The 25,858-nt window shown below is 45.9% G+C and overlaps 2 protein-coding genes across 5 annotated transcripts; one reads left to right on the forward strand and one right to left on the reverse strand.

The window, feature by feature from the left end:
• arfip1 (ADP-ribosylation factor interacting protein 1 (arfaptin 1)) lies at positions 1–10,712 on the reverse strand. 4 transcript variants are annotated; one of them, XM_058047095.2, is made up of 10 exons: positions 9,802–10,712; positions 8,096–8,403; positions 4,219–4,323; positions 3,621–3,729; positions 3,110–3,211; positions 2,374–2,486; positions 2,040–2,261; positions 1,800–1,957; positions 1,123–1,297; positions 1–1,020 (listed from the first exon to the last, which is right to left on the reverse strand). In XM_058047095.2, the coding sequence occupies exons 2-10, from the start codon at positions 8,399–8,401 to the stop codon at positions 865–867; spliced, it is 1,446 nt and encodes a 481-aa protein (XP_057903078.2). In that variant the 5' UTR covers positions 8,402–8,403; positions 9,802–10,712; the 3' UTR covers positions 1–864. The 4 variants fall into 4 exon arrangements, with proteins under 4 accessions (XP_057903078.2, XP_078649812.1, XP_057903143.2 ...); XM_078793686.1 differs by lacking the exon at positions 9,802–10,712 and adding an exon at positions 9,567–9,775; XM_058047160.2 differs by lacking the exon at positions 3,110–3,211 and having other exon boundaries at positions 9,802–10,706.
• On the forward strand, positions 9,983–24,893 carry fam193a (family with sequence similarity 193 member A). The gene is given in 24 exon segments (XM_078793684.1): positions 9,983–10,688; positions 12,211–12,285; positions 13,019–13,264; positions 14,544–14,713; positions 14,809–14,976; positions 15,258–15,510; positions 15,917–16,041; positions 16,154–16,301; positions 16,727–16,801; positions 16,883–16,957; positions 17,866–17,975; positions 18,044–18,286; positions 18,633–18,783; positions 18,946–19,065; positions 19,130–19,408; positions 19,523–19,763; positions 20,322–20,660; positions 21,035–21,311; positions 21,394–21,580; positions 21,743–21,982; positions 22,053–22,780; positions 22,782–22,918; positions 23,054–23,135; positions 24,065–24,893. Coding segments are annotated over 24 exon segments (4,992 nt in total). The 5' UTR covers positions 9,983–10,259; the 3' UTR covers positions 24,159–24,893.
• The last annotated feature ends 965 nt before the right edge of the window (positions 24,894–25,858 follow it).

The following is a 25,858-nucleotide window of genomic DNA, read 5'->3' on the forward strand; positions in this document are numbered from 1 at the left end:
GAATTGGTTTATGCATGTGAAACTATAAAAACGCGTTGCACCGTGAGTGAGGGAGGCGTTTGGCTGTGCTGTGGACGTAGCCCTGGATGAATTAGGTTTGTCAAAAGTGTGCATTTTTGTGAGCATCTGTTAATTGCATTTCTTGTAATTGGTGTGCAACCCAAATGAATTGTGGGATCTACTGTACTTTGTTATTCCAGGGATCTCCTTTAGTCAAGTAGATAAACCGATAGCCAATAGCCTTGGAACAAACAGAGGTAAGTGAACTCATGGAATTGATCAGCCTTGGATTCAGATAACGTTGCATGTATCGCAAAACTTGTTTCCTTTTTATACAAACGCTTTCCCCCAACAAATTCAAAGACACAGACGGTGTCTTAAACGTAAACGACGGCCATTTTCCTCAAAATAACTCACTTTCCTCAGTGTCTAAACTTAAAAACGGAGCATCAACCGGAATGACTGTTTTCCTATTGAACACTAGGAGAACTACAGGAGGTCAGGTTGAGAAGAGAATTGTGTGGAATGTTATGAAAGTCAAAAACGAGAAATATTTGGATCCGGAGCCAACCTGTCCGCCTGGCCGGGCGACAACATTCATAATGCTGTGTTACAAAAAGGCGGTTTGTCTTTTTTCCCGTTTTTTTACTGCAGCGACTGCCGTTCAATGGATTTGTCAAAACAGCATCAAAGTGCATTTCCTATGATTGTAGTAGTGAAAATATCAATTTATAGTGCCCCTCCCCAAGAAATCCGTCCTTGGAAAGATTTACAATTGTCAACGTTTGAAAGGCCATCACGACAGGAGCGTTCAGGGGAGGGGTTGCCCCTGGGGTTTTAGTTCTAGGTTGACAAATGCTGGTCTCAGTGCTCCTCCAGCCAAGATGGCTGCTCCGCACCGGGCATTTTCAACTTGATGTGGAACTGCTGGAGCGTTTGTTCCAGCTGCTGCTGGTTGCCAGAGTAGTAGGCGGCGATGGCGTTGTGGAACAGGATCAGCTGGTTGTGCAATACCTTCACCTGTGGGAGACCGAACAAAACGTCAGGATCTGATAAGCTGGCCTTGAATGGAGAGAGAGAGAGAGAGCGAGAGAGGTGACAATCCAGTTCTTCTTTGCCGACCTTGTTCTCTTCCAGGAACTTGAGCTTGACGGAGACGTCATTTCGCATCCTCTCGTACTTCTCGCGGTAGATCTGGAACACCTGCTGCGACTGCTCGATCTTGGGCATGGTGGTGGTGTCGCGCGGTCCCAGATTGAGCTCCTCCAAGTCGGTGCGATACGCGTCGTATTCCACCCTGCCATGAGTTTACATACAAACAACTCAGAGTTGGCGTTGCTGGCTTTGTCATCGTCGCTGCCTCACATTCTAACACAAGAACCTCCACGTTGTCCTGCAAGCTTGTAGCTAAACAAGCAATGAAAATATGCTTTATGTTGTTCAATGGAACCTATTTAAGTTGACAACCCAACCATCAAGTCCTGGTCCTTCTGTGTTCTTCTAATTTATGGCACTTTATGGGTTCCAGACCCGACCACCACACCTTAACACTCATATTCCCCAGTATAGTAGGCATAAGCAAGATATAATATAGAGCATTGGGAGAGTTGTGGACGTATTTTTGCTCTAATCAACCAATCAGGACTGCAAGCTGGCCCTGAGAGACTGTTGTAGTAAATGAAGACAATTTGAGTGGACATGGACATGGACGGTCCAGTTGATGATGGCGTTATGAAAATGAAGAAATGGGTTGAAATGCTGAAAAAGTATACGGTACAGACAGTATTAGTCGACACTACCTCGCAATTTCGTATTGTTTGATGTTGATCATGGTGTCCTCAATGGTTTTGTCGACCAGAGTGTTCACACTGGAGATGAAGAAGTTGATGGCACCCAGCAGAGTCTCCCCGTTTTTGGACAAAAGCTTTTGAGTATCAGCGTTGTACCCAAACTCCTCCTGAAGTCAAATTAAAAACAAAAAAACTCTTCAAACAAGAGTCCTACCAGGACTAACCACGTTTGTAAATATGCGAGCTTACGTGAAGTTCCGGTGACTTGAGACTGAGGTCGGCGAAGGCGTCGCCAAGCTGCCTCTGCGTCTGCATGACCTGCGACAGCTGAGCAGCCAGCGTCTGGGCCAGCTTGATCACGTTCTGGTACTTCCTCTTGTTCTCCCGGAGGACTTCGATCTGGGTCTCCAGCTCCAGGTCTACAGTTTTCGAACCGCGGCCCAGCCTCTCTGACAGAATCTGCCTGGTGCACTGAAAGAGGTTCCTTTGAATGAGTTCCAACACAACGAAACAGGAAGTAGATCTGGAGGAACTGGACTGGCTTGAGTCGAAGAACAAAGCGGTTCATCGCAGGGAATATTACTTTATACGTGTTGATGCTCCACTTTCTGACCAGGTCCAGTTTCTCCATGGCCGGGTTCTTGATGTCATCTGACAGGACCAACGCTCCGCTGCTTGGCTGCGTAGTCGGAGCATCTAGAAGATGAATACAAATCATTCACTCGGCGAGTGATTTATCGGCAGATTCAGGGAGGTGGAGGGCGCTAGCGACTACTCAAAGCAAGATTGACGCTCAAGTAGCGCGAGCAATAATAGTAAAAGCCACAATCAAACAGAGCCCAGAACCTGAAACGGGGAAAAACCGTCCCTCTTAAAACTGCCAGAAAGCCCATTACACAATATCTGTCATTCTCACAACGATAAGGGACAAGTGCATCATCTCCTGTCAACCTTTACTTTTATGGGAGGGAGGGGCTTTCTTAGTAATTGTTTTTCCTTTTAATTGTGGTAATTGTTTTTAATTCTGCAAAGCACTTTGTGTTGCATGTCTTTGCAGGAAAAGTGCTCTACAAATAAAGTTGATTTGATTTGAACGTTCAGGCTTAGAGGGAAATGCTCATCATTAGCCATTGCAAAGCAGGGAACTAGAACAAGCCCAGTCTTGCTCAAAGGATGGTGAGCCATTAGGTCGGGAAAGAAGGTGAAAGGCTTGATTGGGAACAAAGAGGGGGTGAGAATCCCAAGAAAAGTATGGTAGTAGGTGTTATTTGGAAGTATCGCAGTACAACTATGTGGTCTCGGTCCGTCGCTGCGGGTACCTGTGTCCGCCTGACTTTCGCTGGAAGAGCGCGCCAGGCGGCCGGCAACAGCCGAGCTGGGGGCTACGGGTGTCACGGGGGACGCAGGGAGGCTCACGGACCCTGGGAGACACTCAGAATTAACAATCATCATGGTTCATCGTCCCCGCCTACGGAAGAGCCCGGGGTCACGCCTCACAGATGCCAATCCCCCCCCCTTGTGTTTTCTTGTGGCTGTGCCGGCGTTGCGTTGCGAGACAAAAGGCCGCCCCTTCCATCGTCAGCAACATGGAAAAGCACCATGGCAACGCTGTCTCACCTCTCCGCAGAGGGATTGTTATTAGCATTTCTAACAGGGGTACACAATGCCCATGATGAAAAGCATAGGAGGGCGACTGGATGAGGATGAGAGGAGCCTCATTAAAGTCAAATGATGTCCACCTTTAGAACTTGAAGTACAGCAGACTGGATGTGGTGAAAACTTCCTAAACATTTCTTTTTAAGTCGGATTTTGTTTTTGTTGTCGTTTTACCTTTGTATGGTCCTGATTGGATAATGCCTTCTGTCGTTGAAACAAAGTTGCTGGAAGGAACGCAAGACTCTGGAAGGTCTGCCACCCCCGACTCCCCAGGGAAAGAGTCCTACAAAACCAATCATAGTAGTCATTATCATCTCGTACTATAATCGCGCTAGCTGGAAATGCAAAAACTACAACATGCGGGTGTCCCTTGTTAGACCCAATTAGTGCAAGTATGATTCATTATTAATTGAATATCTTCATACTTATGGCATAGAAACCCTGTTTGGGACTTCCTAAATAGGATTAGGACCATTATTAGAGCCCCAAAGACATGACATAGCAGCCCTAGAGTCACCTTGACACTCAATATTATTATTATTATTCATGGTATTGTCATCACTGCAGGGATATGACAGATGGCTGCTGTTATTCTCAAACCTAATGAAAAGAAAGACGGAGAAAGAAGACAAATTCTTTAACTCAAATGTTTGGATGAAAGCAGTCAACAGACTGGCTCGGCAAGTTTTTTTTGGAACCGTTAGAGAATGTCGAGTCATTCAGAAAGGACCAGATTGAGGGGGGTAATTAGGAGATGTTGTGAGGACCTCACCCTGCGGAACACACTCGCCGGGCTCTGATCCAGGTCGCCGTTGCTGGTGACGGCGATCTCTGCTGCGGCTGAGCTCATCTGGGGTTCCTGAGCCATGGCGTTCTCCTGTGAAGAGGACAGATTCCAGTCTTTTTCATTTCAACATCCCAAGGGTGATGCCCTTTAGGGGACGAGGACTTAAGAGCCACATGTGGATGATGACGGGGGTGGGCTGCCATCTTGTGGGCGTTGCAATGTGTGGAGATGACCGCCTTGGGCTCCATGACGTCACCATACGGAGCTGTACATCAATACAATTCTAAATATCCAAATTGTCCCCAAACAGCTTCTGCTTTAAACTGGAACATGTTCCGAAAACACAGCCGACGCCCACGTTGAACAAGCATGAGTGTCGCCTTCCATCTGTTGTCATTGAAAACGATAATGGAAGTGTGACAGCTTGTCTAACGCCCTGCTAAACCTGGGAACATGGACCCCAGACTAACATCAAAATGCATGTGCATGGAATTCCGACAAAAAGTCTTCGTACGCAAGACACCCAAATATACGTACAGACGCAAATATTGAGTTAGAAAAAGTGGCTTCAACTTCCACTTCCCTCTAGAAGGTCAGTGCAGCAAACCTCATGAATTTAACTCAATCCCAGCCACATAGAATATCGTTCTATAGCGACATCAACATGGAACCTACCAAAAGAAAGATTAGACTCCGTCTTTCATCAGAAAACACAAGTTTGTTTCCACGTTTTCCCGTTCTTTAGTAATCAGCAGGAGAACATAGATACTGCTTAGTTTCAGGAAAATATCAGTTCCCGACTAGAAAAGGCAGAAAACCAGCTTTTTGTGAAAAGATTTCAAGCAGAACATTGAGTTTTGCTTTTGAGACAGCTCAAATACGTAAACAACTACACCACAACACAAAAAGGGGTTGTGTTACACCAAAATAACAACGTATTTACAAATACAACGCCATGAAGTATTTGGAACTAAGCTATGTGTGTTCTCATGTCTTTTTACCATCCGAGCGCTTATCAAATACACTTCTGTCTGTTTTTAGGGCTTCAAATTGCTCTGAAGTGAAACGCATTGGCGGAGAGTTGCATCACCACAGCTTTTTTCCGCAAAGAAACGTAACAGAGGTATAAATACGTTCTTGGGATCGGGCCTTGGGGTTCATGAAAACGTATAACTTTGAATGAGTTATTACATATGTGTATTTGTATTGTTTTATTCAGTTATCTTGAATTCCCGTGTATTCATATGCATCAAATTAAATTCAGGTTTGGGTCAATTAGTAATAAAATGGTTTCTCACAAATAAGGACAACAAAAATCTACAGTTAATCTCACTCATGGATGATTGAAATGGGCAGCATAAAACCCTGATCAGACTATCCGTAGGAAAAACTGTTGCGACTTTCCGGAAGCCACAGCATTTAAGAAACAAAAACCAAACCCCCCCTACATACTGAAATGAACAGGAAGGTCAAAGTCCCCGGTAATAAAAGCGTTTTACTTCCAGTGTGGCAACACCATAAATACTTAAAGGCTATATAACGCCTGCATGGAGGCAAGGCGGCAGCAGATGCCGACAGGTTAACTTGTCCAACCGCCCACAGGAGATAAGACGACTTTGTGCACCGTAATCCTCCCGCATGCAGAAAGTCTGACACGGCTGTCGCACGCACTTGGGGGGGTCAGCCTGCAGCGGAGACGTACGTTTTACTGGCATAATGACCGTCTCAGACTAGCATCAACTTGGGAGTCCTCAGACTGCCGGATTTCAGGTGCAGATGACTCCTCCAAGCGAAATTTGAAGAATTTCACCAATCGTAAAATAAGACATAATATAGACTCGCAAGCACTTGGGAGTGTGACCAATCACAGCAGAGGAGTAAATGAAACCGACCGTTTGGATTCTGGAAGATCTAGAAAGCTTTCTGTGTCTAAATGTATTCTTTTTTTTAAATCATGTGATTATCAGGGATGGCCGAATATTATTGGTACTGATAATTATCTACCCAATGTCAGCATAAAAATGCGATATCGGTATCAGATTTTTCTTCGATCATGAAAAACGATATTTTAAAAAATGCTGCGTACAACAAATGTGGTGTTCATTCCACCACAGGAGATACGCCATGTTACACATTGTTAGCGGCTGATATCTGTATCAGTTTTTGGTAAAAAAATAAAAAAAAAGCCTCCTACACTGACATTACCATCGACTAGCGGTGAGTGGCTATGCATTTGTTTGAATGCGTTTAGTAATCGTGTGAGGAATATTGTGGGATTAAACCTGGATTGTGTGTCGTTTCGGGTCAATTGAAGAGAGAAACGGGAGGGTTCTGGAGCTGCGTCTAATCTAACAATTAAAACAGCCACTTTTGTTTGCACATGCAACCTAAAACGGAACCTATGATAAACGCAAGACACTGTTGCTGAAAATCAACATAGATTTATCACCGCCAGATTAGCCAGCATTAACACCATTAAGACCATGGAATCATCCCCAGATAGAAGCCAAGCGTCAGCCCGTGTGACAGGACCATGCTGCCTATTTGAGGCCAGGGGTGTCCAACCTGCCGCCCGGGGGGCTTTTGTTTGTTTGTTTTTTTAATTGGCCCACAGAACATTCTAAAAATATAATTTAATAAGAAAACTTCTTATCAATCAGTAGTAGTTTTACAAAAAAATGTCAAATATTAAAGAGGAGAAAAAAAAGTTGCTAAAAATAAAGAAGTCATAATTTGATGAGAATAATTTCCTCATTTCAGTAGCATTAAGTTGAAATATTAAAGAAAGACATTCATTTTAAAGTGGGAATATTGTGGGGGAAAAAACATCAAATAAAGTTGTATTTTTTAGAAAATTATATTATGGAAAAAATTATAACATTAAGAGAGCAAGATCAAAATATGACGTTGAAATAGCTGGGGGGGTTGTAGACTTTTTTTAAAGCTGTCATTTTGGATAATAATCTCATAATATGAGGACTATTATATATGAGAAAAAATATGTTAGTAACAGAGTTGAGAAATTTAAGAAAAAAATAATAAAATGTCAATGGAAAATGAGGTTGAGAAAAAGTTACAACATTATGGGAATAAAGTCTAAATATTATGGGATTAAAGTCGCGCTATTGCAAGAAGAAATTTTACTATTTTATGTAACATTGTGGAAAAACTTATGTTATGGCAATAAAGTCAAACTATTATGGCAATAAAGTCTTATTCATGAAAATGCACGGGAAGACAGTTCAAATAGCTGGGGAAACTAAATAAAGCTTATGAAAATAAACTAGTATATAAGTTATGATAAAAAATATTTTAGTAGAGTTATTGAAATATTAAAGAAAAAATGCTTTTAAAAAGTTTTTTTAAATAAAATTGTAATTTTTGACAAAATTAGGTTGAGAAAGGTTATTATATTATGGGAATAAAGTCAAAATATTATGGCATTAAAGTCATATTATGAGAAGAAACTTTACAAAGGTTATTTAAGAAGAAAATGAAGAAGATAAGCAAAAATGAGGGAAAAAGAACAAAGTTGATATTAATAATAGGCTTTTCCACCTATATTACAAAGCTTAGATGCCATATTTTGTTTTTATATACATTTAATTTTTCAGTAAGTGGCCCCCACAGGACACCCCGGCATTAGAGTGAATTTTTTTCAGAAACAGTACGAGAATGATGACGACAACGATAAGCTGTCATGTCACACGGACCTGCAGTCTGCAGAGAACACAAGCTCGCCAAAAGCAACAAGGAACACCTTGCATGGAGGAAAGGGGTTATGGGCTCCTAGCGGAAAAGACCACCACCGCGGCAGCAACAGGAAGAGGCTCGATTTTCCCAAAGTCAAGGTAAACATCACCTTTGCTCCAGCGGCATCATCTCTGCCTTCCTCGGCCGTGTCCACGGTTCCCACAGCCTCGCCTTCATCCTTCTCTACACCCTCAACATCCTCGCCGCTGCCTACCGACATTTCCTCCGCGCCGTCAATGTCAATTTCATACAGCGCGTTGTCCCTGTCGTCCCCAGACGCGCTATCCTTGCTATCCTCAACACTTGGCTGCGGCGAGCCACCGTTCAAACTCTCCTCGGACCCGTGACAGCCCGTCTCCTGAGACTCCTCCGCTGACATCTTCCCCGAGTCTGTGTCACCACTACCCTCAGACATGCCTGGAAACAAGAGACAGGAGATTTCATGAATGGGTCCTTGTGCCTCATCATCATACCCGACGAGGCTCGCCTCGCTCCCAAGTCGTCTCAGGTTCCTTCTCGTGAAATTGCAGCTTTTTACTCATTGTACATGTTGATGTTTTTCCCTCATGTTATAACATATGTGTTATATGGTAAACTGTGGTAAAAGGCACTGTTAGCATGAATTACTTTCAGGCTGAGCAGCGACAAATATGCACGTTAGCACTCAGCAACGTCATCAAATCTTACCTTGACGCATTCCCACACAGTATCGGCATTTGGGACCAAGTATCAGGTGCATGAAAAAAAAAGGGGAACAAATACGGAATAGCGGTGTCTGTGCAGCCGGGAGAAAGTTAGATGGTGTGTTCAAGGACCATGAAACAAAGTGGCACGGGTCGCAGCTCATGACAAACATGCAAAAAGTATGCAACTTGTAAATGTATATTATTTTTTCCAATGGAATAACAGCCCATAGTTCCACAATGAGTGGACATTTACATAACATCAATGTAGTTATTTACACATTTATAATAGTTATTTGATTTTTTGTTATCATTGCACCTGAAAGTTTCCTGCAACCCGGCATCCAGTTTTTAAGACATACCTAACATAAGCAACTTTAAATTATTTCATCTATCATTTGTACCAGGCAGGGAACCAAGTAGCACAAACATCCGCCTCTATGGTTGTCATCACATTTGGCCTGTTTGCCATCACTGGAACGGTTCTGCAGATATTTGTGCTACTTTTGAGCCGTATCCCGCACTTTGCATACACCTTTGGGTAAAGTACGAGAAGGAAATTATATTTAGCACAAGAGGGAACCACTAATCCAGTTAAATGTGTGTGACTGGAGCAACATTCTGTACTTTTTGAGTGCATACTTTTTTGTGTGCGTGTTCTTCCATTTTAAAAGTACAACACGTGGAAGTTATTGTTTAATTTTTGTTTTAAGTGACACGACAAAAGCATTCAAAAAGTGCATTTTATTAACGCTTCTCCCAAGTAGTTGTTACCTCACGTCACAATCGCACCGCAGTGTAGCCGGAAGTAGCTAGCACTCACGTCATAGCATTTTTTATATCAAAGACAGGCACAAACTATATCAATAAAAGGTATCAATTAACGTTGTTTGCTACCTTAAACGCTTGCAGTGGTAACACTTTTGCTGTCAGTCGCTCACTAACCCGACTTCCGCCGATGACGTGTAGCTAGCCGCCGGCTAGTTAGCAAAAGCTAGCTAAACTGCTGCAGCGTCGCAGGCGAGTTTATCAAAAAGTTCACCCGAACATGAAACTCTTGTGTGGTCGCCGCAGTTCGCCACATATAAGTCACAATGGAACAAAATACCCCCACAAAAGTAGTTAACCATACCTGTTTGCGGATAACTTTTTAGCCGATAGTCGTAAACGGCAAACCAGGGGTCCTTCGTGGGTGTAGCAGCAGTTGCCGGGTTTTAACGCTAAATCCGCATAGATTGAATGGATTTAGCGTAGAAAGTGTCTCTCTTCTCCGGTCTGCTCAGGTCGGCGTTTAGACCCCGGAAAAAGTGATCCACGACAGCGGGCCCTTAGCTTGACATCATCTGTTGAGTACGCTCTCCCCCTGCTGTCAGCCCGTCACTATTAGTCGCTTGCAACTTTGTCCTCCTGGGGGTCCTCGGTGTATCTATTTCAGCGTTTCTTCCAACAACGCTGAACACCGACGCATACGTGTGAGCTATTCCGTCACAACTGGTTACAAATCGGCGACCTGTTCCAAGTTTTGATGCGGTTCAACGCGGCACCTCGGAAAGAACTTCATTACCCATAACCCTCAATGGTTCCGGACGTATGATGACGTCATTACGCAAGCCGAAGCCAAGTGGAGGCAGCAACAGCCGGCAGCCATATTGCTCAGTCAAGTCGGCTTCTGCACTTTGGCTGGTCTTCTTTAAAATCGCCTGCGTGCATAAGAAAAAAACCCGACATATTCCACTTGATAACCTCCACCCCCCAGCCTCCCTCCAAGCTTGGACGGCACGTTGTCTCGGATTTAGAAACAAAACCAAAATGAGTCCAACCGATGCTAAACGAGGGGCTAAACGCAGGAAGAACAAGCGGGGCGGTGGCAGTAGCTGCAGTACTGTCTGCAATAGCAGCAACGGCGTCGGCAAGGCCGGCCTTCCGTCGGCCCTCGGTTGTGCCGGAGCTCCGACACCTGCCGGCTTCCTAGCACCTGCCAGCGGAGGCAGCGGCAACGTGGGCTCCATGAACGGAGAGGTAAGGGACGGACCCAGCGGCCGGCAGAGGATGTCAAAGCGAGGACGTTATCAACGACACCAATCTGCCTGCCGTGGGCCCGAAACTGATGGGAGGAAAACAGCCGGCTAACTTGCTCCTGGGCCGTTAATGTCGACAAAAACCCACCGTGCTGCTGCCTTAAATGCCTTTTTTCACGTTTCGTCTGCTAACAAACTGCACAATTGTGGCCTTAACGCTACTGTAAACATTACAGTAGAACCGACGGGACTACCTTGCCACAGTTAGCTTAAGTTGTAAGCTATCTATTATCTACTTTATACAACACAAACACGTCATTATACACTATTGTACACTTTGGAGGGGGCGCTACTAAACAACACTTTATGTAAGAATAACATTGTCTTTCTTATTTCTTGTCACCGGAATAATCCCCAAGATAAACACTAGTGCTAGCTAATGCTAACAGCTTCACGGCCTTGTCTGTCTTTTCACTCAGTCTTTACAATGTTTAACTGCTTTTCAGTTTTTTGTGGACAAAACCCTAGATTAACATCACAAAATGGTCCAAATGCTTCATGTTACTGCAAAATAGGCTGTGTGTTACGATACAATGCAAAGAAACACACATGGGGTTCAAGATTACAGCCTGCTTTCAAAGGGTGGCAGCCCCAAAAGGTAAATATTAGGAATGATAACAAATACTGACAGTAGTGCTAGCTGCTGCACTTGCTATTGCTCCTTTTTGTTTTTTCTAGATGCAAGACAAGCTCCACCTTTTTAGAAAATGACACATTAAAGCTAGCTTTATGTACATTGTGTATATTTGCTTTTTGCTGGGGCGTCTGTTAATGTTGCCAATGCCTCGGTAAGGAAAGTAGCAATGCCCTTTTCATTCATCCATTTTCGATGCCGCTTATCCTCACTAGGGTCGTGGGTATGCTGGAGCCTATCCCAGCTGTCTTTGGGCTAGAGGCGGTGTACACCCGGGACTGGTCGGCAATGCCTTTTCTGATTTTGGCTTTTTTTTTTAAATAATGCATCGATGTCTTCCAGCTTAATTAACACTGTTGTTAACTGTCATTGATTTGCTCACACCAAAGGAACCTATAGGAAGTCTCTCCAGAAAACACTTAGCCAATCCTGACAAAGTCATATGAAAGGATCAAGATGACGTTCTCCGTTGAAGACTAATCCAGGCTTAAGAACGATTCATGCGTTTGTCGCTCGCCGCTTTTTTCTTCTGACAAGTAGTGTGAATACTCGTTTTGGCAACACAGACTATGTAGCAATCCAAACGTTCAGCTGACATGACACTCGGCAGGTCTACACGAGCTGAAACGTAGCACAGGTTAGCCAGGCTACCAGGGGAGCCCACCTATGCCACGCTAGCGTGAGCCACGGCAATCAGCCGCTGTGTGTTTTCTTGGGTTTTCTGTTGCATTAAGCGATTGCAGCGTTTTCAATTTGGAGCTTGCTCCCATTTCATAGATGTGCACATGCGTGTATGTATTTAACTTTTATGTTTGCTGTCGTCCCTCAGCTCAAAGCAAACAACAGCGTCACGCCGCAGTTCACAGAAGGACCGGTGAACGCAGACTTCTCAGGAGTCCTACAGGTGCGTTTGTTTTACGTATATTTAGTCAAGCCTTCTTACAGTAGAATGTCGTATTGGTGTTGCTTGCAAGATGAAGATTTAACCACATAGAAGCACTCGATCAAAAGTCACGTAGAATATGTTTTGTTTATTCCAGCACACTTTGTGTATATATCGGCCTTCCTCCATTCTCACTGCTGAATATCTAGATCAACAAAAATTGCAAAAATCAGCAGTAATTTTTCTCATAATAAAGAAATCTATAATCTAGAAACCTACTAGTTTATTTTTTAAAAGTTATTTTAGTAGCATGCATGTTATAGAGAGCAAAAGTTAATTAGGAGAATAAAGTGTAAATTACAAGAAGAAAATGTATTCAAAATATTTGAGGAAAATTACATATTAAAAAACGCAATGTAAGAAACAAAGTGTTTGAAAAATTGGGATATTTAAAAAAGTAAGAATATTTCGGGAGTAAAGTCCAAATATTGTGGAAGTCATAATATTACAAAAAGAGAGTTTAGAAAGATTATTTAGAGTGAAGTTGATACTAATAATCAAGACTTAATTTCATAATTAATAAAGGCTTTTTTGTCTAATCAAAGCTGAGGTATATAACTCGTATATTTACACAATATCAAAGGGGCATCCTTTGACTATGCTGGACACCACCGTTCTAGATGAACATGCTTAAACGGCATCTTCTCTTTCTCCCTGCCCTCCAAACACCCCCCCCCCCCCCCCCCCCCCCCAGACGCCGTTCACCTTCGGCTTAAACCAGCGGGCGCCGTACACGGCCGGCAACCGCTGCCTCCTGTGCCGATGCGAGCGCAGCAAAGACGCCCTCCGTCCCTCGGAGGCGGGCGGCCCCGACCAGACCGGCGCGTCGGAGGGCGGTCAGACGCCCAGCACCCTCCAGCTGCCTCTCTGGGTATGCGCCGACTGCAGGCGCACTGTGGAGAAGGAGGACCGACACCCTGCGCTGGAGCAGTCGCTGGGGGTGAGGCGCCTAAATTATATTATTCATCTATTTTGTGCTTGACAATTACCTTTTATTAAACTATTATGGAAGCAAATTGTATTAAAAATGGCTAAATGAAGTAAAATTTACAATATAAGGCAGAGACAGTACCCGGAGCAGGATGTTGAGAAACCAAAAGGTATTCTGCCAATGCTAACACGTGTCTATATTATGTCTTATTTTCTCTTATCTTTCTCTACTATATTAGGTAATAGGAGTGCAAAAGGTGACTATAGGGGTGTTATTTAATGTGTAGAGGGCTCTAACAATATTCCAAACTGTATTTAGAAGGTCATAACAGGTTTTCGGTGCTCTTACTACAAACGCGGACATTCCCGTAAAGCAGGGGCTACTGGGAGTTCCCAAGTAAGTCACAGAAAATGCATTAGTACAGCAGAATAGGACTGACTGGACAAGGAAACGCGCCATCAGAAGCACGTGTGTGTGTGTGTGGGGTCAGAGCAATGGGTGCCTTTGGGTTTCAAGTGGGCGGCACCTCCAGTCTAAGCCTTGTTGTCGGATACATCTGCCGCGCTGAAGTGAGAATGCAGTCGAGCGCTCGTCATAGAAATGTCAGACGTTCCTTGCTGATACCCCCGATGGCTTCTCGTGCGTACGCTTTCATCTTTCATGGCTTCTTCACATGAAGAGACGCTTTTTTTTTTTTTTTTTCCCCCCCGAGACCATATAGATGCTATACAGCCTTTGGAACTAATCGCAGCAAGAAATCATGTGATTCCCCCCCTAATATTTCTTTTCCTCCATGGAGCATAATGCCTCCATTCTTCTGCAATGAGATTGGAAAAAAAGATGTAACTACTTTGTTTGGATTGCCTTATAGGGGTGTCACTAGTCCATACATGAGATTTTATATATGACACTATGTCGCCATCTACTAATAGAATTTCCTCTGCGAGCATCCCCGCCTCCACCCACAGCGACAACGTTTTTAAAGATGTATAAAAACAAACAAAAGAGACATCTCATCAATGCACACACATAGGAATTGTGGTTGGTGGCTAATATCTCCCGAATAACTAAATCTGAAACACTTGTAGTCTCCGGGTGTGGCTACAAAAGTTCCAATACTGATGACGTTTTTTTTTTTTTAACTGCACAAGATGGCAGGAGCTGTACATTTGAGAGCTACGTTTTTTCCTTTTGTACTTTCTCATGCGGCCCCAAGTCATGATGAAAGCGTGTGCCATCCGCTTAACCATCCCATAATTGACAGCGCTGCGTTCTGTTTGTGTCCCAGAGCCAGGATTTCCTTCTCCACATGCCGGTGGCCAACGGAAGCCTGGGCAAGGACGCAGGCGACAGACTAACCGCCGCCGCCCCGACACCGCCCATGCTCCCGGCGCCCGACCTCGCCGCGCCCATGCCCGCTGACGCCGCGTGCGGGTGCGAAGCGTGCCACGAGAGGCGGTGCGTTCAGTGTGTGTGTGTGTGTGCGTGTGACTCGCTCTTCCAAAAAGTCACCCCACGAATGTCTCTAAACTAAAATGTCCTTGAATCGGCAGGGAGATCTCGGCCGTGTCGGAGCGGGAGTCTCAGCAGCTGCAGAACCACTGGTCGGAGGTCCGCTACCTGGTCCGCTGTATCTACCGGCAGGCCGGAACGCCACTGGCTGATGACCACGACCAGCCCCTAGAGAGGGACAAGGAGGGCATGAAGGAGTTGGTAGACAGGTAAGACTTTAGTAGACCTTGTCCAGTCGGGATCCTTGTCACACCAGGAAACTGAAACCGGTCTCTAATTATGTTTTGTTTGTTTTAAAGTGTCTGCAGCCATAATAAATATTGCCTTTACAAACATACACAAATAATAAAACTGCATGCACATAAACATATACAGCTAGCTTGCATTTTATAGCGCCCCTCTGCTATAATGAAATATAATATTTTTATATTGTAAAATTAACGTAAAAGGTTCATGGTCGCCATCCTGTCCCTCCCCGCCTTTTATTCAGACTCTGCGAGAAGGACCCTTACCAGCTGTACCAGCGTCTCGAGCAGCAGGCCCGCGAGTACGTGCTGGAGATGAAGGTGCGGCTCCTCAAGCACCTCTCTGCGGGCTCCAAGACGCCGGGACCCGCGACGGCGACGGCGGCCGCCGCGGCCCAGGGTCCCCCGCAGGCCCACCAGTTCATCTCCCTGCTGCTGGAGGAGTACCGGGCCCTCTGTCAGGCCGCGCGCACCATCAGCGGCTTCCTGCTCACCCTGGTCAGTTTGCCCCGTAGATATTAGGGGTGTCACAAGGTTTCTTATTTAGGAAAATAATAGGGTACTACATCAGGGCATGATAATACGTTACAAAAAATAGAAAACTAGACTGTTTATTGTTTGGTATGTTCTCCTCGTCTTCACTCTGTGCATCAGTTTCAGCACCTTGGCCAGTGGTAACCTGGTAGTAATCAAGTTAGTGGTTTGCAATATGTCATTCATTCATTTTCTACTGCTTTTTCCTCACGCTGTCTTGGGGCGAGAGGCGGGGTACACCGAGGGTGGGATTGAACCCGGGTCTCCTAGCTGTGAGGTCTTGTGACGCCCCCAGTAGATATCGTATCGTCTGCTCCTCTCACATTCTATCGTTCTTTTTACCCCCCACCCCCTAATCCCTGTCTGTCAGGAGAATGAGCACCTCCAGAAATTCCATGTGACGTGGGAGCTGCACAACAAGCACCTTTTCGAGAATCTGGTCTTCTCGGAACCAATTTTGCACAGCAGCTTGCCAGCACTGGTTGCACAGATCAAGTAAGTTTTTGCTGTCCACTTCAGCAGGTACTTTTGAGTAATGAACGCCGAGTGGCGAATCTTATGGAGATCCGATCCCAAGGCGGTTGACATTGATGACTGCGTTTCACAGACACGGCACCGCCTCCCACGACTCGTACAGCGAAGACATGTACCGGACCTTGCTGGAGAGCTACCAGCACCTGCAGCAGGAGATGGCGTCCGTGGCCGCCGAGTGGCAGGAGTGCGAGAAGAGGATCGACGACTATGTGGATGAGCAGGTACAAAGCGCCACCAGGAAGTATATTACCGTGTGCATGTACAGTAATCCCTCCTTTATCGCACTTGATATAGACGGAATATTCTGGTAGTTCCAGCATAGGAAACCCGTTTACCACCTTCTAAACACAAAAAGAAATAACACTCTCCTTTATACTTATTACCCAATACAGTAGTAGTAACTTCCTGTTGTGAACAATGGTGGCTATTGTGACCAGTGTAGAATACTGCATTTGTTTACAAATGCTTACGTTAGCAAAAAATACATACAATTTGCTAACAGGCGATATTCAACCACAAAGCAACAATGATTTATTAATAAATATATTTTGGAAAATCCGCGATTTGAGAGTCGAAGTAACAAGGGATTACTGTATGAAAATAAAAAGTACTTGTGGTGAGCCATACTGTCTTGTGCTTTTTGAAGTTACTCTTCAAGGTGGAGGGCCAGACTTTCACCAACCAAAGAACAGAGCAGCATAAGTCATTAGTTGGCAAAAATGTAAGCTTTCAGTTGATTTCACGCTCGCCTCAGCTGAATGTGCTTTGACCCAACTTTTGTCCGTCTCTCTTTCTCTCTCAGACTTTAAAGGCAAAACAGCGAATGCTGAAAGAAGACTGGGAGTTCTTCAAGCAGCGGCGGTACATAGAAGAGCAGGTGAGATGCAACCTCCTCTTCTCCTTCTTCTTCTTCTTGTTATTATTGTTAGAGATGGACAATAGCTTTTTTTTCAAACCAATACCGATAACTTATGTTATCAAGACCGATAGGATTTTAGTTCTACCACCTGGAGGCAAGAAGGACTCAAGCACATTAGGATTTGACCAACTAGACCTGCTCAAATACCATGACACAAAATACACAAAAGGAAAAATACACAAAATATCTACACTTTAGAGTGAAGGTTTTTGTTTTTTTTTAATTTTATTTGGGCAAATATATGAAACTTTACAGTGCATTTCTTACATCAATCAAAATATAACTTTCCATTATTTACATTTGTACTCAACTATCATATCACAAGCCCAAAAGGAGTCGGCTGAAGCAAAAGCTTATAAATGCCTACCCCCTTTTTGCAAGATATAATCATGTTCATGCCACAGTATTGTTTTCCCCTGTTATTATTATTGTTATTATCATTATTATTGTTATAATCTTTATCATTATTGTTCTTATTATCACCATTATTATAATCATCATTAATATTACCATTTTCATCATTATAGTTGTAACAATTTTTGGATTTTTTTTTTAATTATTTAATTTTCCAGACTTCATTGCTTCTTGTAGAGTGCTGTACCATTCCATCTGTTGTTTTCTGTAATGCGTTTGTTTACAAGTGATCTCAGGGGACGTTACGGCACTAAGCAGGAGCGAAAAGGAGCATTTGATTTGCTCACCCACACAAAATATGGACATCATCATTGGCGCTATCTTAAAAATCACTGGTTATCGTAGGTATTTTTAATGTGGCCCGATAAATGTCCTGCACTCCTAATTATTATTGTTAAAATACAGCAAATATTTATGTGACTTATTTATGAAATATTTTGTTGTCTTCATAGTTACCCAACAATAAGAAGCTGCCCTGTGGCGACAACTTCACAGACACCATGAGAATGCTGTCGTCACGCCTGAGCATTCCAGACTGTCCAAACTGTAATTATCGTCGGAGGTGAGCGCTCTCGTTCCTCCCGTCCAAATGCAGCAGTACATGGCTTCAACACTCGTTGACTGCGGCAGGTGCACGTGCGACGACTGCAGCCTCTCCCACATCCTGACGTGCGGCATCATGGACTCTCCCATCTCCGAGGACCTCCACATCAAGCTGCCTCTGCAAGGGGAACCCCCCCAGGACTACCTGGCCGAGGTGCACCCGCCCAGCCTCTCCTCGGGCAGCTCGGCGTCGGGCTCCAACTCCAGCTCTCCCATCACCATCCAGCAGCATCCCAGACTCATTCTGCCCACCGGGGAAAGCAACACATTGTAAGTACGCCCCCCCCGCACCCCCAGATGCTACATGCTTATGATTTGAACTGACTGTCTTTGCAAACATGCTTGCCTATCACCTCGTACTTCGGTACGAGGTACAATATTTAAAAAAAAAACAAAAAAAACACTTAAACTCTATTATGGAAAGCAGGAAGTGAACAAATGTAACAGTTAGTGATTGTAAAAGTACCAGATGGAGGGGTAGGATTTAATAAGCTTTGCTTCTTCCTACTCCTTTTGGACATGTGGAACTGGGAACGGATTATGGGATGCACTCAATTGGAATCTGATGCATGTTCAAATGAAATGAAACCATTACCATTTCCCATTGGTCCACTAGCGTCAGCGATGATGACGAAGTGCCTCCCATGCCCACCAAGTTTGGCGACATCTACCCAGTGAGCGGCTACGAGGACAACTGTGTCCCTGCGGTGAACGGGCACCACGGCGACATGAATGGCGACGGCGTAAACGTGGCACAGAAGGCAGTGGTGCGTTGTGAGCACGACACTTGTCGTTATTGTTGTTATTTCTCCTGCACATGTATACACTACACTGTACATATATCTATCAATGAACAATTCATTTGACACGTCTGTTTTTGGATAAAGGACATGATGGAAGGTAAATGTTATACTTTGTGTCTGCCACAGTCTCCTGGCATCAGCAGCAGCAGCAGCTCGTCGGAGGGCGACGACGAGGGCGGCAGACAGCAGGAGGAGCTGTCCTCCAGAAACACCACCAGTCCTCCACCCTCTTACAACCACCAACAGGTACCAGGTACATTTTGATTTCCATGGACCCTTCAAAGCCTACCACCTTTGTTGCCTCCCAAAGGTGGAGCCAGTCCAGCGAGCCTGCGAGTGCCACGTGTGCAACCAGGACCCCGCCCACTCCGCCTTGGGGCCGGCGTCGTGCCTGCCCGCGGGGCGACTCCACTTGGCGGCGCCCCCCGCCGTCGGGCACCAGTTCTTCACCGACAACAAGACGCCGCCCGCCCACCCGGCCCTGCACCTCTACCCGCACATCCACGGCCACCTGCCGCTTCACAACTTCTCCCGGCCCTTGCTGCACCCCACGCTGTACCCCCCTAGTCCGCCCCTCACGCACAGCAAGGTGAGGATGCTTGCCCGTAGGTGGGCTACGTTGCGGTTGTTTACATAAGTACAAATATGCCACAGGGGGGGCCAGAGTATCACATTTTTGTTGATTCTTCTTTCTTTCCCTAAGCCCTTGCCTCCAAACCCCACAACAAACCACTCGGCGGCCAAGCAGCCGGTCTTCAGCCCCACACTACCCGAGCACGTCTACCAGAACTGCTTCAATGGCGGTGGTGGCGGCGGCGGCGGCGGCGGCAACGGCAACTGGAACAGCTCACTGCAGTGCCTCTCGCTCAAGTTTGAGAATCTGTGGGACGCGGCCGTGATGAAGAGCTGGAATCCATCCATGCTGCTGCCCGAGGCGCTGCCAGGTGAGCACCTGAAGGGGGCGATAGTGTCGCCATCATCTGTCTTTTCATCTAGCGTGGCCGTCAGCTTGTTTGTTTTGCTTTTTCAATTTCACAACTTGACTCTATCGCGGTTTTTCAAAAATATATGAATAAATGGTTGAATATTGCATATTATTAGTTATGTTTACATATTTAAGCAAATTTTACATATACTTTGCTCTACATTAGCCGTCTTCAATGAACAGGAAGTTAAGAAAACAACAAAGAACTCCCCCCACTGTCTTATTTACCTACTCTTATATATATATTCTTATATATGTTTACTATTATCATGTCTACTATATAAAGGTGACTCGTGGTCATGTCAAGACACTTGTAAAGAGTTTTTTTAATGCTGTAACTACGAAATATTCCATTTAGGAATCCTACTTTGCGGAAATTCACTAATTATGGTGGAGTCTGGAGCCAGTTGACTACGTTGAACCAGGAATTCGGCACCACCGATGTTATTTGGGGGGGGGGGACTCCTGTTGTAATGTCACTCTTTGATTGCCACTAAACGTGCGCCCCCTTCCGCAGGTGACACGCTCGGCCCGCCCCTCGCTGACGTCCCGCTCCCCCCGACGCCCGCCTGCCCGCCGGCAGAACACCCCTCGCTCCCCGGCCCCGCGCCCCCCCCCTCCTCGTCGTCGTCGCTCTCCTCCTCGTCCTCCTGCTCCTCCTCGGACGCCAAGGAGCAGAAGAAGAGCGGCGCCAAGAAGAAGTGTCTCTACAATTTCCAAGATGCCTTCATGGAGACCAACCGGGTGGCCATGGCCACCTCGGCCTCCATGTCGTCCGTGTCCTGCACTGCCACCACTGTCCAGTCGAGTAATAACATCCCCATCCACCTTGCGTCTAAAAGCCCCAACTCTTTAGGTAATCTATGCTTGTGTAATGATGTCTTAGTGTGCCACCATAACAGGAACCTTCACGCTAGCAGGTGCTTTTTTTGGTCATATTTGTGGTTGCCTGACATTTGAGGCTTGCGTCAGTCGGTTGTTGCTAGGCGACCTTCTGTCAGCTACGCGTGTTAAAGCCCAGTGACCCTTCACACACTGATATTAACACGTTAACATGTTTTGTTGGTGTACAGGACACGTCACAGTTTGGTGTTTCACTACCACTTGGAAAGTCGTAGTCAAACCTCTGGTGACTCATATCGTCGTCGAAATGTGTCTTTCGCGTTTCCTCTTGTTGAAGTATCGTTTTGTTGCGTTGTGCTAATCGCTGTGTCTTTTGTATCGCCTCAGATGACGTGTTTCACAGCTTGGGTAAAGAGGACCACAGGCAAGCCTCTCCAGGCTTCCCCCAAAACCCCCTCCCGCCGCTCTCCGGCCCCGCACTGCCCCCGGCGCCCGCCCCGCACATCCCCGCCATGGGACCGCAGTCCTTTCCCAAAATTGCCGCGCCGGCCCCGGATTTGGGAGAAGCCCACCACCACCACCAAGGTCTGTGCCTCCCTCCGGCCGAGCCCGCCATCTCCTCCTCGGCAGACGGTCCGCTCAGCGCCCCGCCCAGCGTCTGCAGGTTGGCCCACCCGACGCCACAGCAGATCACAGATCTTTTTCTTCTAAATGTCATTGGTGTCCCCCCACCCCCCTGCCTTTAGCGATCCCGACTGCGAAGGCCACCGCTGCGAGGGGAGCAGGGTGTACGAGCACCCGCCTTACGACGGCGAGGAGAGCCAGGACGAGGACAGCTGCTCGGAGCACAGCTCGTCCACGTCCACGTCCACCAACCAGAAGGAAGGAAAATACTGCGACTGCTGCTACTGCGAGTTCTTTGGCCACGGCGGGGTAAGCCAGAACACGTTCACACCTGCAAACCTTTCTACTCGGCATCCATTCTTCGCCAGTGTGCTGGTCTTGGGTCTGACCATTCACATACATGCATCCATACATACAGTGTAAGCAAGGTTGTCCACTCATGCACACTCGGACTCCTTGGTCCATTCGCAGCCTCCAGCGGCTCCGACGAGTCGAAACTATGCAGAGATGCGGGAGAAGCTGCGCTTGCGCCTGACCAAACGCAAAGAGGAGCAACCAAAGCGGGAGGAGCAGCACCCGGTGCTGGAGCGGGATGGCGGCGTGGAGGACCACCGGCGAGTGGAGGACCTGCTGCAGTTCATCAACAGCGCCGACAGCAAACCGGCGTCCAGCTCCAAGGCGGCCAAGAGAGCGCGGCATAAACAGAAGAAGGTGAATGTCACCCTGCACCTTTTCCATTCCTAAACCGGTGTTAAATGAGTGTCTGCCTGCGTGTTTTAAGATGGAGGAGAAGGCGCGTCTGGAGGCCGAGGCTCGCGACCGGGAGGAGCAGCTGCTGCAGGAGGAGCAGCAGAGGCTGCGGCGGCAGGAAGAGGAAGAGGCGGCGCTCCAGCGGGAACTGCTCAGGCTGCAGGAGCTGCAGCAGCAGCAGCAGCAGCAACATTGCGCCACCAAGAAGAAAAAGAAAGACAAAGCCAAGGAGAACACGGCGCCCCCTCAGAACACCCCGCAGCCCCTCAAACAGACCGCCCAGAACGTCCTCGACCATCTCCAGAACGTGAAGTCGCAGCTACTCCAAAACTTCATCTGCTTGCCGGATCAGCGGGACGGCCGGTCGGAGCACAGCCCCAAACGCAGCAGCGACAGAGGCTTCTCTGCTCAGACCAACAACGCCGCCAACCTCCACCATCACCACCACCACCACGCCGACATCGGCAACAGAGTCAAGGTCAAGCAGGTGTCCAAGGGCGTCGTGTGCGAGTCCCCGCTTAAGAAGGACCCCGAATTAGCCAAGAGCTCGGAATCGGCAGCAAAACTCGCCAACGGCACCACAGAGACCAAAGCAATGCGCGCCAGGCCCGTCGAGGCGCCCGCACTTCCTCTCCCTCCCCCTCCCCCTCCTCCCGCCACCGCCGTCACGGAAAGGAACAACAGAAGTGCCAGCGGGAAGAGGCACATGAAGGAAGACCGGAGGAGTCCGCCGGTGTCCAACCCCTCCCCGTCGCCCCCCCCCTCCTCAGCAGCCGACCTGCCGCTCCGAACTGACGGAGCAGAGCACGAAACCTCCCAGCGCCGAGTCGCCGCAACCCAAAGGCAAAGCGAAGAAGAACAAGAAGAAGAAGGGGGACAAGATGAACACCTCCATAGGTTGGTATACGTCTTCTACATCAAACACTACACGCTACTAATACTGGCTACTTCTACTGCATGCATGTACTAGTACGACACATGACATCCTTTTGTTCCCTTGCGTGTCGTAAAAACGTCTTCCTTGTGTTTTAGACGACGTGTTCCTGCCCAAAGACATCGACCTGGACAGCACTGAAATGGACGAGACGGAACGCGAAGTGGAATATTTCAAAAGGTGGGTTGGCCTTTTTTAGCTCGCCTACGTCACCAAGCGAGGACATCGTCTCTGATTGGTGGAAATGCCTGACAGCATACCAAAACATTCCATGGAATTATATGAGTAATATATTTGGAGGAATTTATTATTCAAATAATACACCCTAAATATATTTATTCACAAAAAAAAAATAGAAATGTAGTACCTTACATAATAAAATATAGTCATTCAAATACAGTAATTTGACTTTTATAAATATATTTAAGTAAATGCTGTAAATTTAAAAAATATATATACATTAATATATATAATATAATACAAAGTAAATGCTGTAAAATATATATAGTATATATATTTATATATATAATAGTAATTTATATATATTTTTTACAGCATTTACTTAAATATATTTATAAGTCTAATTACTGTATTTGAATGACTATTTTATTATTTAGGTACTACATTTCTAAAAAAAAATTCCTATATACGTATATATACACAAGTTAATGACTCGTTAACGGACGTTTCCTTCCTTCCGAGGCGGAAGTCCAGTGTTTTGCTAGCGTTAGCCATTTAGCATGGAACTAGCAGGGGGAAGATTTTCAACAATGTGAGTAAAACATACTACGTACATTATAGCCATGTGATTGACCCTATTTACCATGTATTATACAATATTTTTTCATATTAAAAACATAACACGGGCCAGCTAAAATTCAAACTCTGAACCCCTGATGTCACTTCCTTCCCACACGAGAGCAAATCTGTGTCTGATATCGGCTAACAGGAGTGGAAAAGTGACTATAGGGTTGTTATTTCATGTCTAGAGGGCTCTAACGATGTTAAAAAGCATATTTGCAAACAGTTTTTCTGTTCTCCAACGACAGTAATATTGGCTTTATGAATAAGCAGCCCCATGTAACGCTGGCGTGTGCGTGTTCGTACAGGTTCTGCCTGGACTCGGCGCGGCAAACACGTCAGCGGCTCTCCATCAACTGGTCCAACTTCAGCTTGAAGAAAGCCACCTTCGCCGCGCACTGAAGTCACACACACACGCCGCCACCGCCAACCTCCCCGCCCACCTCTGTTCGCTCCCGCTGTGCCCGAATCACACCCGACGCTGCCTTGCTTCCTTCTCCTCTCGCCGCGTGGCTCCTCCCTCCGACGGGACCCGTACGGACCTGCTGAACTTTAAAAAAAAAAAAACAAAAACACACAGAGAACAGAAATGCCTGTGTTGATTTCCAGTTCCTGGCGTGCTTCTGTGCTTTTAGTGGGCCATTTCTTTCCGACTGAACAAGCCATGGTCTGAAATGAAAAGAAGTTATCAATTAAAAGCTGTATTTGACATATTGTGGCTTATTATCCCATCGCTCCCCAGCACGCCGTCTCATCCACTTTGATTAAAAAAAAAAAAAAAAAAAAAAAAAAAGGTGCTTGGTTGGTCCGCCGGTGTCCACTTCCTGCACTCCCCACCCACTACTCCTCCTCGTAGTTCCGACAGGAGGACGGCAAAATACTTGACAATGTTCTTTTTTTGTTTCTGTTTTTAGCTTCTGTTTAACAAAATGTACTGGATACTTTTTCTTTCTTTTCTTTTTTGGACGTTACGTAGCCGGCTTGTCAGAAGACTTTAAGAATGAAAGAAGAAGCCAGCGGTCATGGAGTGTCTGTTGTATTAACACTGAAGCCCCACTGGCTACTTTTAACATATTGTTAAGTAATATTGAATCATGTCTTTCTTTTTGAAAGATGGAATACACTCGTATGGCAGGATCACGTCTGCTTGTGTCCGCTCTTATTTCCTGCAGAAAATATTCCCATATGACACGACACCACCCCCATCATCAGAAACTTATTTCTTTGGTACACCTTTGCTTATCATTTAGTTGCACTTTTTGGACTTTTTTTTCCCCCCATCTTTCCCAATCTTTATGTGAACTAGCGATTAATAAGGGTTTTTATTTGGTTGGCTGCTACCAAAATAACTTGGCTGTAGCTTGGTTAGCTGAGGGAGTCTGACAGCTGTAGGAAGGAAAGACCATATATGGCCATATCCATGTACAGTATATCCACTCACATACTGTAAACGTGCCTGTCATGCTTATTCATAGGTCAGTCCATTCACACACAGTCACACATGCACACATTTGTATATCCACTCACATAATACATATCACTGTATTATGTCCAAATACAGACACACGTCATGCAAACACTTGTTCATTCACATACATATGGAGCCTGTCTGTCCATTCACACATACATATGGAGCCTGTCTGTCCATTCACACATACATATGGAGCCTGTCTGTCCATTCACACATACATATGGAGCCTGTCTGTCCATTCACACATACATACATTTGTCCATCTGTCTGTCCATTCAGGTACACACATTAGCATTTGCTCCTACTCCTCCTATGCTAGCATCTTCCATGAACCAGAAGAAGAGGAAGGTGATTGGAGTGTTGAACGTTGTGCCGCAGTGTGAAAGTACAGTACAGTGTAAGATGTAGGAAGTGATGTCATAGTAGCCACTTCCTGTTTCAAAGGTCTCTCAGCGCAAAGTCATTTATCTCCACCTTCCACAACCCCCCCCCCCCCCCCCCATATTTCATGAATGACATCAACGTGGGAAGTGGGCCACACACAGAAAAAGAAAAGGTGAAAAGCAAAAGGTTGGTGGGGGGTGCACATAATTTGACTCATTTATTTTTAGTACCTTTGAATGAATGAATG

Source organism: Doryrhamphus excisus, linkage group LG9, assembly GCF_037039965.1.
Source record: "Doryrhamphus excisus strain RoL-2023G ecotype Guam linkage group LG9, RoL_Dexc_Guam_v1.1, whole genome shotgun sequence".
NCBI lineage: Eukaryota > Metazoa > Chordata > Actinopteri > Syngnathiformes > Syngnathidae > Doryrhamphus > Doryrhamphus excisus.

Bases quoted from the DNA above. Each gene is read 5' to 3' on its own strand.
- arfip1 (XM_058047095.2), bottom strand. From the start codon at position 8,401: ATGTCTGAGGGTAGTGGTGACACAGACTCGGGGAAGATGTCAGCGGAG. The intron at 4,324-8,095 runs GTGATGTTTACC...TCCTCTTCACAG, and splicing joins ATGATGCCGCTGGAGCAAAG to GAGAACGCCATGGCTCAGGA. The intron at 3,212-3,620 runs GTAAAACGACAA...AGTGTCTCCCAG, and splicing joins CCAATCAGGACCATACAAAG to GGTCCGTGAGCCTCCCTGCG.